The sequence below is a fragment of the Sorex fumeus genome, unplaced genomic scaffold (assembly GCF_029834395.1).
Source record: "Sorex fumeus unplaced genomic scaffold, SorFum_2.1 ptg000015l, whole genome shotgun sequence".
In the NCBI taxonomy this organism is placed as follows: Eukaryota; Metazoa; Chordata; class Mammalia; order Eulipotyphla; family Soricidae; genus Sorex; species Sorex fumeus.
The window spans coordinates 12,943,485-12,958,900 of NW_026606072.1; the positions used below are offsets into that span (position 1 = coordinate 12,943,485).

General features: G+C 40.4%; 1 protein-coding gene across 1 annotated transcript in view; it reads right to left on the minus strand.

The window, feature by feature from the left end:
* Window positions 1-785: 785 nt before the first annotated feature.
* Window positions 786-15,416, minus strand: part of ZSWIM6 (zinc finger SWIM-type containing 6) — a 198,285-nt gene continuing 183,654 nt past the window's right edge. The window contains exons 10-14 of the mRNA XM_056112056.1: window positions 11,939-12,074; window positions 8,556-8,713; window positions 7,720-7,883; window positions 5,394-5,475; window positions 786-3,491 (exon numbers count right to left, since the gene is read on the minus strand). Of these exons, the coding sequence (XP_055968031.1) occupies window positions 2,629-3,491; window positions 5,394-5,475; window positions 7,720-7,883; window positions 8,556-8,713; window positions 11,939-12,074 (1,403 nt within the window). The 3' untranslated portion in view covers window positions 786-2,628. The remainder of the gene's footprint in view (window positions 3,492-5,393; window positions 5,476-7,719; window positions 7,884-8,555; window positions 8,714-11,938; window positions 12,075-15,416) is intronic.

A 15,416-nucleotide genomic window follows, 5' to 3' on the forward strand; every position in this document is an offset into this window, starting at 1 on the left:
TAATAGATATAATCATTATATATCCATTGAAGAAGTTGGGTGAAGAAGATCCAAAGAGATTTCACAACAGTGTAAATCTGCACAGCACTACTGAACTATATGCTTAAGAATGGTGAAGATGCTAAGTTTTAGGGGGTCACACCCAGTGGTTCTCAAGGGTGACTCCTGGTTCTGCACTCAGGAATTACTCCTGGAAGCATGGACTATATGGGATGCCAGGGATTGAACCTGGTTCAGCAGATTACAAGGCAAAAGCCCTACCCACTCTACCATTACACTGGCCCCGAATTATGGTTTCTTTAAACCATGTACTCTGTTTTAGTATAATTTCTTTACAGATCTTTGATGGGGATGAGATGCAAGACGCTAATATAACGCAGATGTAACATTCCTTTCTAGTGATGTAATTTCCTTTTAAACCACACATACACAAAACTTCTCACAAACTTAGCATTTATTAAATATGTCAAGTACCGAGCATCCTAAGTAAGAGTTTATTAATTAGGGAAAATGACCAAGCGTACAAACTGAAGAAATATGGGCTATACTGTCTCATATTTTATCTTTCTGCCGATCTGACTTATGTCTGCCTTTTCCGCTAAGCAGAGAGTAGGCTTCAATGTCTGTTGTTCTTTTTTCTCCACCAGTGTATCTCCAGGGTATAGAAAATGGTACATAAAAACTTATTGGATGCATTAATCTGAAACATTTGTAGATGCAGCAACACCCAGATCGATATCACCATATTCAAGTGTAGTAAGATATACACCATAAAGGAGGCAGAATCAACTTTCAAAAAACTAATTTTAATCAAAACAAAAATTGTTGATCATTAACAAGTTTATAAAACAGTGATTTAGTTACATAAATAAATTGATATCAGTGTATCAAATCTTAATTACTTTCAACTTCATGAGCATGTTTACATGGGTGATGAAGTACAACCTTTTTTTTTCTTTTTACCTATTATAATAAATAAAATGGAGCGCATGAAATAGTTCTTCTAAACAAAAATACCTACAAACATACCTCTAGCATGTTCTCTAATGAAGGGAACAAGAGACACTGGACAACTTTTGCACCAAAACATAAAAATTGCTTTAAAAAGCACAAGGTTACAGAACCATCAGCTAAAGTAAAGACACTATACTGTAACCAAAGTTGGTATTTAATAATATAATGAACAGTTTGGTAGTTAGATCTCCAGTTTGGTTATTTTAAAGCATTAAGACAAGGCAAGATAGAAGGCTGCTTTTGTTTTGAGTAATTCTAGAGAAAATAAAATATATTTAAAAAAAAAAGAAAGAAAACTGAAAAGTAGAACAGTCATACCTACACAACTTTCTGTCCTGCACAAAGTCAAATACCTATGCAGAATAGATATATAATATATATAATGTTATTTGTGCACAAAGGTTAGCTTATTATTAGCTCACTGCAAAGGCGTAATGTATCATATGTCAATTGTTTTGGAAAACATTTTGTGTTTTGTGTCAAAAGGATATTTCTTTTAAGATTCCTAGGCTAGGAGGCACGGACCCCAGATCCGGCACACTGTATATTCTTAATGCTAAGGCTTGCTGCTCTGGCTGTGTATTTTGTTGTTCCTCTTTATTCTAGTGCCTGTTACAAGCATGTGTGGTTGTTGGTGTGTTTTGTGTGTGTGTGTGTGTGTCGTGTCTGTGCATATACATATATATGTGTACACATAGGCTGTATACATATATATACATATATCATTTCTCCCAATAGATCTCAGTCCAACCATGCGATCCAAAAGGTGGCTCTGCATAGATGCCCCGCAGGAAGTTCACTGCCTGAGCCAACCTGAAGCAAGGCGCACTTTTTGTCCTTCTGATAGATTTTTCTCTCAGTTTTTTGTTTTTGTTTAAAACCAAGCTACTGCAGCTTCAAGTATTTTGCATTACATAGAATATTTTTTATAAATTAGTTAATGTTATATTTTCAATATTCAGACATATACTATAATATATATACAGTACAATAAATGCTCTCATTCTTTTTTTAATTTTTTTGATAAATCCCTGAGAATGTATGTTGACAGTCGCTAAGTTTCCACATGCACAAGCATTGTGTGCCATGCTTCTGGACGAACAGCACTGCAAAGCCACGTGGGTCAGCCTTTTAACTATTAGTATTTCATTTTGTTGGTTTGTTTAAATATGCTGAAAATGTAAAGATGAGATACAAAGGAGTAAAGCTGAATCCATTCGAGGTACTTATCACAGGATGGAGGTGTTTTGTTTGGTTTTTAAAGCCATTTCAATTATTATTTTTTTTGAGGCTGTGAACGTATACAGAAAACAGGAGAGCTATGTGGACTTTTGCCACTTGACAACATAGACTCAGTGTAAACCAAACCTTTTTAACCTCTCTCTCATACAAAAGAATTAAAAAAAAAATTATAAAAGGAAAGGAAAAAAAGGGAAAAGAAAACACACAAACTTTCACAACATGACAATTTAGTCTGCAAACGCAATATAACTATACACATATAATACCGGTGTGGCTCTGTTCTTTAAGTTAAAAAGGGTACAAAGGCAGGCTCAAGTAAAAACAAACCATCCCTCCCATTCCCGCCCCGCCGTCCCATTCATACAAGTTCTATCAACCAAACCTCTCCCGAACCAACATCATCAGTTTCTTTTTGCCTTTGTAGATTTGTTTCAGGTTGTCGATAAATTGTGTAAACTGAATATGTCCATCATGCGCCATTAAGAAGGTCTCTCGGGCCTTGCTGAGGAACTCTATAAACTCACTATAGTGTCGAGGACTGATGTGTGTGAGCCGTGAGTGCGTTGTATTGATGTAGGCCCCGATCGTGGCATCCAGGAGTTGCCGCAAGGGGGCTTTGTCCAGTGACATGAGCTTGCCAGAGTTCCTCCTGCCGTGAAGTCCCACCATGCCAGGGGTAGTCAGGGTGCACCTGCGCAAAATGTCCGACAGTACCGTGGCACACTTGACACTCTTGACCACCAGAGGTATTATAGCTGCAAGCTCATTTTTGCCAAGGGAGTGGCTAAGCGCACAGGCCCACAAAACGTCATTAATGGCAGGGTGTGTGTCCTGATTGTAGCTCAGGTTGAGATGGGTCATGGCCAGGGTGGCCAGCTTGTAGGCCCTCATGGGATACCCGCGATGCTCCATGTACCGTGCGATTGTGAAGAGCTGGGTGTAGCTCATGCCAGTTGTAGCAGCGTCGAGGACAATTTGGTAGGCTGTCTCGAAAGCTATGTGATCCTTTTCACACAGGGTCAGCGCAGACAGGGCACAGTTCTGAGGGTCCTTCATGGCGCACTGCAAGGCGAGTGTCCGGGCACTGCTAGCCAGTTTTTCCTGCTGGTGGCAGTCCAGGTGCAGGCGAACAATGGTGCTGTTGGACATCACGGTAGTGGCAACTATGCTCGTGGCCTCTGTGGGCGTGAAGAGGGTGAACCAGCTTTGCATGATGCTATCCAAGGCATAAACACCTGTAAGGAACAGAGTCTCATTACAGTGAAGGATGCTCCCAAGAGGTCCTGCTTTCTTCCTCTTTCAGCATCAACACTTAACACTGTTAACCATCACAGGACCCAAGCTATGCCAGAAAATCCTGTAAGTGAATGTGCCTGGGAGTGACCTTTCAGAATATGATTATTATAGATTGTTATTCAGTGAAATGCCTGGAAGGAACATGAACTTCCTGTGATAAAGAGCCAATCCTCTAGGTAGCTGGTATTTGCACTGTGCCCCTTGCCTTTGCAGACAATGGCTGTTTGCTAACGTGTTGAGTTCACTGGGGCCTCGTGTTAATGTTATCCATCATAAAACCCAAGGTAGGGGTGGAGCGACAGCACAGCTGGTAGGGCATTTGCCTTGCACATGGCTAATATGGGTTTGATCCTTGGCATCACATGTTGCCCGAAGTCCATCAGGAATAAGCCCTGAGCATTGGCAGGTGTGACCCATTCCACCAAAAACCAAAAACAAACCAGAAAAACCTGGGAAAACTACAACCCCCACCAAAATGAAGTTTTAATGTGCCATGTTTGTGCAATTTCGAAGCACACACAATAGTAAGGGATTAAGTCACACAAAGCAGCAAGGAAATGTGTCCCGTAATCAAGAGGGGAAAAAAAAAAGTCAAGAGCAGCAGACTTGGATGTTGGATATGGCTGAAGAGGTCTTTAAGTTAACCATTTTAAGTGCACAAATGCAGTGTGCCTCAGTCGTAGGAAGTCCTAAATGTGAAGAGCTAAACAAGAAAGAACTTAAGCTGGAAGAGAAATGAGGCGTTTAATCTTGATGAGGGGCAGACGAGCTGTGTGGCAGTTCTTGAACTGGCATTACCTCTGTACTGCCTTACTAGAACTGCACTTCAATATTCTATACATAACTTTTAATGCTGAAACCAATGTCTCCTTTTACCAAAATCACAAACCATTACACATTAGTAAGAGAAATTAACAAGAAAAGTGATTATTTGCTTTGTCAGTATCTAAACTGTGAGGTAGCAATGTCTTTTCATCAAGAATTGTGAATCCTTTTCTGACGCAAATGGGAGGAAAGCACGTTTAGCCAGTATTGTTTTAAATAGCCCCTCTTCTGCCTGTGCTGACATTCCTGCTGGGACCTTAGTTTTATTTAGTACTGACTGGCTGCTGATGGGTCTCATAAACTGCAATTAATGGGGTAACTAGGGGCTCTTCCTAGGGCCAAACAACAAATTCTCACCCAACTGTGAGCTTGCCCAAAGTGCCTTAGTGGTAATTTCTCAGCTGCACAGCATGACATATACCCTCAGAGGACAAAGGAAAAAAAGCACAATGCAATTAGGTAATTTTTTAAATTCTTTTCTTTAAGGCAGATTGAGTCTCTAAGCCAGTCCCAGGGTACTTTCAAAGGTGATTTTGAGGGCCTGGGATGTGGCGAGCAGCAGAGCTCTTGCCTTTCATGTGTGCAGCCCTGGGTTTGATTCCCAGCAATGCAAACAAACGGAAACAAAATACAAAGAAAGGTTCGTTCTGGAACCCTTTAATATACAACGGCAAACTTGCTTCTCACAAAAGGTTACTAGTAAAGGCAGCTGGAGAGTGAAAGAACAAGCAAATAAGAAGTCTTTACTCAGTGACTCAGTCCATTTGAAAGCAGAGTTTAGGTAAAGCACAAAGGCACAGCCTGGAAGAGCAGCAAAGGACATACATGTATTAATTGAAGGGACATACATGTACTAACTGAGGGGGGGCGTGTGGGGAAAGGAATCCTATAGGTTAAGAAGGGGCGGAAGTCTCGAGGAAAACAAGTGGAAACGTTCTTAAGTTTCCAAATGACAATTCATACATGTCACTCCATCACCAGGCCTGTGGGAAAGCTCCGCGCCCAAGGTCACGTACCCACTTCAGTAGCGCAGGTTACCAGCCACCTCACCATCTCTCGCCGCCGCCAGTTTAACGTTGACAGTGTCATCCGCATGACCTACAAAGACAAGGCAACACGAGGTTTGGGATGACGATTGTCAGTCAGCGGGAAAAGCCAAGAACACACTGCAAGGAATAAACTATCGGCCTTGACCACTACTGCCAGGCGAATGGAAAGCCATCACATCGCACAAAACTGCATCATGAATTCTGACTTTCCCCTAGCTCCTCTGGCTGGCAATACCCCATTCTGGGGGCAGGAGGCAAGTCCGGAGCCACTGGGCAGCTGCACCATGCCCAGTCATGGCACTCGATCACTTTCCTCATTGGCAAAATAAGAGGGCGGGGCAGGATAGTTCCAGATGCTAATCTATTATGGTCCTAGACACCTGACACTTTTTCTGAGTTTGATTTTAATCATGGTAAAGGCATTTTCTTCGGGGCTGGAGAAGTAGTACAGGAGGTATGGTGCTTGACTTGCATGCTGCCAACCCAGGTTCAATCCCTGGCATCTTTCAGCACATTGTTTTCCCAGCACTGCCAGGGGATACTCCTCAGTCGGGAGTACGCCCTGTTCTCAGTGAACTTGGGTATGGCCTCCAAACACAACACAATAACAGCAGCAGCAGCAGCAACAACAGGGCATTTTATTTCTTTGAGGGTCTATAAGCATTTTAACAGCGCTCTCTCTTGATTAGCAATAGACCATTATTACATCACTATTATCGCTAACATGAAACCAAAGTGGGCATGTTTTCTCTGATATTAAAGAAAATCAAGAAAGGAGGACTTAAAGCAATTACTTGGTTATCCCTCCGTTTTCTCACATTCATGACAATAGCTCCAAAATCATCTTTGGCATCATTAGTGGGCTAATTTTGTTTTTCACTCTCAAGTGAACATTTCCAAGATAAAATTATCCACCTTATTTATATTCAGAACATCTAGGGACATTATACTCCTAAAGTCTTGGAAAGGCCATGTGGGATTCATCCCTGGATCCTAGACATAATGAAGCAGGGAACAAGTTCTATGTAATCTGCACAGTAAGTCTACCAGTCAGAATTCCAAATAACCAAGAAGTCTGTATCAATGGTTCTTTCTGCAGCATCACTTAAGAGGTAAATGGTAACAAAATATTTTAAAGAAATTTCTAAAATGTCATGTATAGCTTAACTAAAATAAAATCTCCTCCACTCCCTGCTTCTATCATACTGCACAGATGTATGGTTTTCTGTATCCAATTTTTCTGCAAGTATTTTTTAATAGTAGCTTTAATTACCCTCTCGGGGAGCCCAGCAAGCTTCTGAGAGTATCCCACCCGCACGGCAGAGCCTAGCAAGCTCCCCGTGGCGTAGTCGGTATGCCAGAAACAGTAACAAGTCTCACAATGGAGATGTTACTGGTGCCCACTCGAGCAAATCGATGAACAACGGGAGGACAGTGCCACAGCTTAATTTATGCTTATGATTTTGGTCTATGAACATAAACACTTCCATCACCATCAATGTGCATCAAATCAACCAGCTTTTAAAACTGTAGCAATAGCTGTAAGGACAATCTAGAACTGAAAATACCGGATTAATCATCTCATGAAAGACCTCTAATAACCATACTACAGGTAATAAAAAACAACAACAATTTCTTTCACTGCTTTTTATATTGATAGAGATTTCCTAAAAAAGGAAACAACTTTCAGTTCTTGGTCTATACAGTAATCATTTCAGAAATAATAAGGAAAACGAAGGTCTACCTGTACTAACTAAAAGTGCTCTCGTTGATTATGGAAGCAGGTCTGCATTCTCAAAGCCAAAGATTACACCTGGTTAAGTAAGTCTTCTCTTATAATTTTCTCAGGGTTAGAAATAGGAGCCAGAACTACCCATTCATTAGGAAAATGCAAACATCAATAAAAAATTCATACTTCCTCTAAAAAATTAATGCAAACAATGGAACCTTTATTATACAGGAGAGTTTTACCGAAGTCTTTTACCAGCAATAATTCTCCATTCAGTAAAGGAGAAACAGTTATCAAGGCTGTAAATCAGAAAATAATTTTTTATTGAAAGACACACCTAGAGCTTCTAAACGTACAGTCCCTGCATCTGAGGCAGCAGTCTGGTTCAGATGGGAATGACCATAGCTCTGAAGCACAGTGCTCTCCTGGGCTCTAACAGATTTGTGCTCCAAAGACCATTTACCTGCACTAAAAAAATCCAAAGCAACAAATAAAAACAACCCTAAGATGGTGCCTTTATTTAGCATTCCTTGGTTCCCCAAGGAAAGCCCACCAGTCATGTACCTGCAGGCCCAGCTCCAGAGACACTTTCAAAAGAGTGATGTCTGGCAAACTGTCCATGAGAGTTGCTATTTTAAATGCATCTTGGGCAAGCTTGAAGATGTGGGATGAGGAGTGAATGTTTTTCTGGATGGATTCTAATACTGTCTCGAGTCTCCGAACATCGCCTGCAATGAACAAGGGAGAACCAAACCAAACCAAATCAAAACAGAGGAAAACAAAAATTTCATACAGCCACACACGCGCACACACACACATGCACACGCACACACACACACAGGGAGGGGAAAAAAAGGAAACACAAAACACCAGTTAATTTAACTGAAATGTTCACAGATGGCACAGATGTTACAACTAAGTGTGTCCCATAATTATTGCAATGTCTATATAAATAATCTTGGCTTTACAAAAGGATACACTGAGACACACCCTTAATGACTAAAAGCACTTACGAACCAGAAGCAACACAAGCTAGAAAGAGCTTTCCTACTTCCTACTAATGTATTTTTGGTCGACTACTTCAGGGAGAACGAAAACTTAATTTTTTAATCTGCTTCTGCATTTCCAACCACTGCTTACATGGCACGAGAACTGAAATCTGAACTCTGCCAGCACCAAGTTTAATGGTACAGTTAAGTGAGAAAACTTTGAGGCTCACATGAGTAGCACCTGTTTTGCCTCTTAAGCTAACACCTATAGGATCCCTTACAACCCGAGAGCAACACAACTATTGAGAATCTGATAGAAAACAAGACCCTTAAATAAATTTAAACAGTGGCAATAAGACCAACAAAACCAAACTAATAAAATAACGAGAGAGGCCCAGGTTAATCCAGTACCTTTGGCTGCAGTTAACATGGTGGATGCCAGTTCACACTGCTGGGATTCTATGTGGCTTAGAGTGAACCAGCGAGGGTATCGGTTGGGAACAACTGATGCAATGTGGTGTGGGCGGGTGAGGTCTCCCGTTGGAGCAGTAGATTCCAATACTAGTAACCTGTAATGAGAAGACAAAGCAGGTGGCTTTACTTGTCCATCACTTTGGCTACAGGGACTGGCCAGAAGCCAGAAAAGTGGGTAGATGCTGGGAGAAATCATTCGGCTCCAAGTGCAGAAAGAGCTGGTCCAGCTATGCTCCGATTCTGGATGCCAAAACCACCTCGCTAATTACCCATTACCAAAATAGATGAGCTTTCCTTTCTTCACCATCATTCAGAAAATTGCAAAACTCCAAGGAAAGACTTATTAAAATGAAAAAATTTGAAACTCTAGTCTTGACTTTACCTGCTTTAAAGTTTTTGTAGTCTATCATCATTAAAAACTAAAAATTAACAGAAACTGATTCTGAAACGAGCATTTAAAACCGAGATTATAGTACTCAGGGATCAAAAGATCTGAGAAAAATTTAACTTTTATTAAACACAAAATAAGAGAGGAAGTTAAAACAGAAGTATTTCCTTTCCATATAGTCAAATTTTCTCTAGTTAGTTCCTGATTATTACTTTAGGAATTCATTGTCAGAATAGGCTGCAGAGACATGAAAGCAAATGATCCAAGTCCCTTGATCTTTTTGCAGAAAATTCAGTACGATACTGATTTCATTCTTTTTTCCCCCTGGGGTTTTGGGCCACACTCCTACTCTGCATTCTGGGATCACTCCTGGTAATGCTCAGGAGACCACATGGGGTGCTGCGTTTGGCTGAGTGTAAGGCAAGTGCCCACCTGCTGTACTACCTCTTCAGACCCTAATTTCAATCTCTGATTTTGAAATGCGTTAAAAAAATAAGGAGTATTTATTAAGAAAGCACATGATTAATGATCTCTTCCAAGTACAAGCACCAAAGAGATTAGAAGCAGCTATGGTCGGAAAAAACAACTTTACTCATCTAAACACTGACCTTCACTCAAGCGAACATATTGCTAGGGCCTCGGAGTAAGAGCTGGGAGCCCAGAGGAGTCAGCAGGGTGAGAGTATGCTGCTGGCCTGTGGGCACCACTGTTACCACTCTGAAGGCCAAATGCCTCATTCTCTTTTCCTCTTATCTGGGGACAAACATGTCAGCATTTAAGGGTGCGAGGTGGGCAATTAAGAATTCTGGCAGAGCTACTACTGTTTCTTCAAACAGCTCAAGTTCTGGGTCACAGTCAGAGCTTTCCAAAGTTGCTGTAGAGGAAACTAGACAATATTCCTGGAAAGATGGGGGGGCGGGGAAGCTCAAGATATCTTTCCTTCACTCATGCCCTACTTTTCCAGAGCTAAGAAATGAGCTACATGACCTGTTTCTTTTCCTTCCTGTTCCCTATTGCTTGGGATGCTCTATGAGTTCACAGAACTTCCTTTCCACAATAGTCTTTCGGCCCCAGTAGTACTGGCAAGAGTAAGAGGTGAAAACAATTTGCCCGTGCCCTGCTAGCATCCACCATGAAGAAAACTGCTTTAGCAAAGGGAAGTGAACTTTGAGTGTAGTGTACAGTGGAAAATAAGCCAGAAACACAGAGCAAGCCTAGGCTATTTTACCCTTACACTGGCTCTCTTGTGGCATCACAGTAATTGCTTAGTAGAGCAATTAAAGCATCCTTCCTTTAAAACGGGAATACATTTCTTAGGAGTTGAGGAAGTATATAGCTGAACATGTTTCTTCATATGACAACTCCCAAAATGGTAAGAAAGTCACAAAATTGTGCTGTAAAATACAAACAAGTGGTAGAAATTTCTCAGGGGTACTTTCATTTATGTTAGTTTTACTTTAAAAAAGAATTTCTGAGGCTTATCTGGTAGCTGATAAAATCTCAGGTGCCAAAAAAGGGGTCAAATTAAAGGATCGAGGCTCAAAACACACAAACAATTCACACTTTTTTTTGAGGGGTGTGTGTCTTGGGCAGCAGCCAGCTGTGCCCAGGGCTTGTTCTTAGCTCTGTGCTCAGGCCATATCCGGGGTCAAGGATGAAACCTAGGCCAGCATGTGCAAGCCAAGCACCTGAACTCCTGCTCTGTCTCTCGAACCAAAGACATACACACCTCTTATTACTGCTTATGAAAGAGGTGTCTTGAGAGAAACAAAGGACATGGCACACTCATCTAGGTAAGACTTTGTTCCTGAGTACAGTACAGCAATTACAGATAGGCTTCAAATATTCTTTAGTACCTCAAAGTTTATTTTTTCAGAGGGGGTGAGGGGCACACATGGAAGAGCCCAGTTTACTCCTGGATCTGTGCATAGGAATCATTCCTGGGTCAACCACGTGCAAAGCAAATGCCCAGTGGACTATGGCTCTGGCCCCAGCATCTCAAGTTCTACGGTATGTACATGATATTTCTTTATAGTGGGGTCTAACTTGTACTTTCCATTAGAAACATAAACACAGGAGCATTTTAATTAAAAATAAAGAGCTCATGCTTTAAGAAAGGTCAGTTTGCATGGACAAAACAATACTATTGGTGTTTTTATAAAATAGCACCCCCCTGCCCCCAATTAATGGTGGATATTCTTTTAGACCCTTAAAGTCTAACAGGCTATATATGTATGAGATTAAAAATAATATCCCGAGGAGCAGCTTGGGGAGTGATAACCCACCCAACTCAGAAACTGCCACCTGTCACCTCCCTATCCCAACCCCAAGCCAAGAAAACATTCACCAAGAATATACTTGTGGTAAAAAATTTATTAGTTGGGGAGCTGAAATGACTTTTAAAAAGAAAATGAAAATAGGTCGGTGGCAGAGGATGTGCATTCTGTTAATTCTTGAGCGGGCCGGACCAAAGAGGGGATGGAAGTCAAGTGAATGGCTCGCGGAACCCCTGATGATGCCTGCCCAGACACAATCTCATTCCAGCTGGGCACGAAGACGCCTCAGTGACGCGGGGGTTGCCTTCCTACTCTACAGACAGAATGTGAAATTACAGCATGGAGGAAACTGTTTCATATGCTCGCTACGTGCCAGCAAATTCAGGGTAGGAGGAAGCTATAATGAGATGAGATGGCAGCAGTGAAGGGTCTGACTCTCTCCTTACCGCAAAACTGCCAAAAAACTCAAATCCGCCCCCCCCTCTCTAGCACCACCATCCAAAATACCCAACAAACCACTTCCAACACAACTCAAAAAGCATAGTTTCTTTAGTTTTTCTACTGCGTGCTAGAAATAGGGATGAATGAGAGGTCAGTTAACAGCTGCTGCCCTGGGGACTGTGACTGCCCCACCCAGCCGGGCCTTTCCTACGTACCGCATTGCTCTCAGTGCAATTTTGTATGCCAATTCAGCATCATGAGGTAGGAGAGAGGTGAAGAGATACTTGGCAAAGGTGTGCATTGGAACACTCTCCCGATGGATTATTTCGCCTAAACCACTATATGGTCCAGCTGTGGAAAGAGAGCATACACATTTTATGTTCCTCAGAAACAAATGAATAACATTTCTTATACATACATTTTAGGTTTTGAATATAAACCTATAATATACATAAGCTAATTCTAAGTGACACAAAAAGGAACACAATTATTTGTCAAAGACGAATCTAGAGAGTATAGTTTCTGACAGTACATTTTTTCAAGAATAAATATACCCAACTGCACAAGACCAAAAATGAGAATCACAGAATTAAGGAGAAGAGCATTTTTCACAGTATGACTGCTTCAGAGAAATGAGCCCTCTGAAACATCATTGCAGAAACATCCTCTTTCAAGGTACCAAAAACAAGCATCCTGAATTTCACATGCACAGGCAACTCTAAAGCTTACATTTGGAAGCATCTTCTAAACTCAACAGTTTTAGGGTCACAGGCAAGCCAGGGTTTTTTGCTTTTTTTTTTTTTTAAAGTGAGTACTATCTTAGGGAAATAAGCAGAAGGAAATTCTGAACAAATCTCAATAGAAAAAAACTCAAATATTTCTGCTTTCTGCTTCTAATAAAAAAAATTTATTCTCAAAAAACGATTGCGAAATATTTGCTATTAACCATGGGCAAAAGAAAAGGAAAAAATAATCAGGAAAGTAAACAGACATCTACCACCCTGGGTGCCAAAAGACCAATTTTAAAGGCAAAAATATATTTAAACTATCAGAATTCATTTCTTTGTTAATTTTGACAGGCACAGGGGTAGGGCTCACTTCCCTAGCTAAGTCAGCATCCTTTCTATATGCTGCCCAGAAGGGTAACACATACTTTAAAAATAAATTCAGAAAGGAAACCACAGTGTTTAAGTTCAACCGCTGAGGTACTTTGAGGTTGAGTTACTGTAAATTACAAGTGCTTAATAAATTAGTTTCCATGTCACCTCTGAGTTAAATCTGTTTCATGATTTCTAAAACTATCAGCCATGACATCACAACTCAAAGAACACAATAATTTGTTTTCTATGAGAAAATTCTGTTCATAGTTTCACCCCAGATAATTCTACATTCTCATTCATGCATTCTCATTCTCAAGAGTTCCAAATGCAAAAAGTGTAGTTCAGAAAAAAATGGCAAGAAACAGAATTACATAAAAAAGGACTTGGGTAGGAGTATATCATCTAGATTACAGAGGTAATTATAAAACCTTTATTTTGTAGCTAATATTTTATAATGTTGTTTATGAGTTTGTATGGAGAAAAACATGCAAACTACAATTTGTTTTTATAAGTCAACCAAAATACATTATGAGGTTTCTCATTTTACCAAATCTATTAATCTCTTTCTCTATTAATCTTTTAAGACATTAAAAATGTTTTTTGTCATTTGGCATTATGTAAAAGGTGGTAAGAGTGCTGTAGTTCTACATACAATAAGCCGCATTAATTATATTGTGAACTCGGTGATTGTATTTCCTGCCCCAATACAGACAGTGAATACCCAACTCCCAGGGTGACTGCATATGGAGAGAGTGCCTTTAAGGAACTAATAAATGTTAAATGAGGGCACGGATCCAATGGGATTACAAGAAGAAATTATGAAGACAATGTCCTTACAAGCAGACATTAGAGAACTCTTTTCTCTTTCTGCTGTGTGCAGAAACAGGAAAAAGGTAACCATCTATGAATTAGAAGACTCTCACCAGGAAATGAATTGGTGTATTCAGCTCCAGAATAGTGAGAAATAAGTTTGTTGATTAAGCCACTATACACGTTTTTTCGTTAACAGCATTCTGAGTAGACTCAGACACTTGACTCTGTTTTACCTATGAGTTATTGACAGCAAATTGTACATCTTCATTTCCCTTCTACTCCAATGTTTCCCTAAAACCAGTTATTCTTTAGTACTAAGCAGGGAAAACTAAGATGCATACCCAATACTTTTCTATAATACTTCCAAACAAATAAAATATTCACTAAAGTATTATATATATTATATATATATTCAACCCAGAACTAAAGTGGAGAGAGAGAGAGAGAGTACAGTGGGTAAGGCACTTGCCTTGCATGCAGCTGACCTAGGTTCGATCCCCAGCACCCTAAATGGTGCCCCGATGCCTACTAGGATTGTTCCCTGAGCACAGAGCCAGGAGTAACCACCGGGTATGGAAAAAAAAAAGTGTGGGTTAATAACTAGAGCAATCCTTGAACTCCAGGGTACCGAGTAATGTGAAACTTAAATCTGGCATGTTAAGTTCTCCAGTGGTGCTTTAACAAGATGCTAGTGCTGTGGCCAGAAGAGATGAAGTCCTCTTTTTCAGATATCTAAGTATGCAAATTCATTTGTCCTAAGAGTTCACTGAGTGCGAATGCCTGAAGAATTTGGTGTCCCAGTGCAATCAGCTCAATCATGGAGTACTATTTTGGGCAGATTCCTGAAGTGGGGTCCAATTCTCATAGAAATGTTTAATGGAAGGGAGGGGTGGACTAATCAAAGACAAAGTTAACTAATAACTTTATCATCAGTGATAAATCTGAGGACATGTAACAAGATACATAATAAGCAGGTGAAAGATCCACTTTGAAAAGCAGCCATTCTCTTCTATCCCTCTTCAACATAACACAAATTCAAAAGTCAGTTAGCTCAGAGAGGCAATAACAACATAAAAAAGTTTGCAGCTAATTCCTTACATCAAAAGGAACTATATCGGAGAAAATGAAAAGAGCACAGTAATGAGAGAAGATTATTCGGAACTTGCCAAATTAAACTTTCATCTTCCGGGGGCGGGGGGGGGGGGGGGTTGGACCTTCAGGAGAGTGTTTCAGATAAGGATATAATTAGAAATCTTTTTCATTAAAATGTATTTTAAAAATAAATATGTTTGGTGAAAATATTTTTAATGAACTATAGCTTGAAACAAACAGAAGAGGTTTTGAAATATTTATTTTCTCTAAATCCCTTCTCCATATGTAACAATTCTGAAAATATTACATACTTTGGGCCTACCATTCACAGAGAATTACATGATAATACATGCATCTTCAGAGAGAACGTTTTTGGGGGGACCTCCCAAAGCTGTATTTAGGAGGCCCCAGAGCATCTCCCTGAGAGTCTCAATTGGCCAAAGTGTATCAAAGGATGCAAGGCTGCCTGGGCCCTCTGATGCCAGAAATTACCTGGGATGCTCAGGGCCTTCTGGCTCACATTGCAATAATGCCTGTGGGACCACCAGGGCCAGCCACAGGCACAGCATTGCACCTGACCACTGAGTGCTCTCACTGGCCCAACAGAAGGAATTCTATCAGTAAAATATCACTGAATTTTGAGTAAAAGATCAGGCTATGATACTAATTATTTTCAGGGAGACAAAAT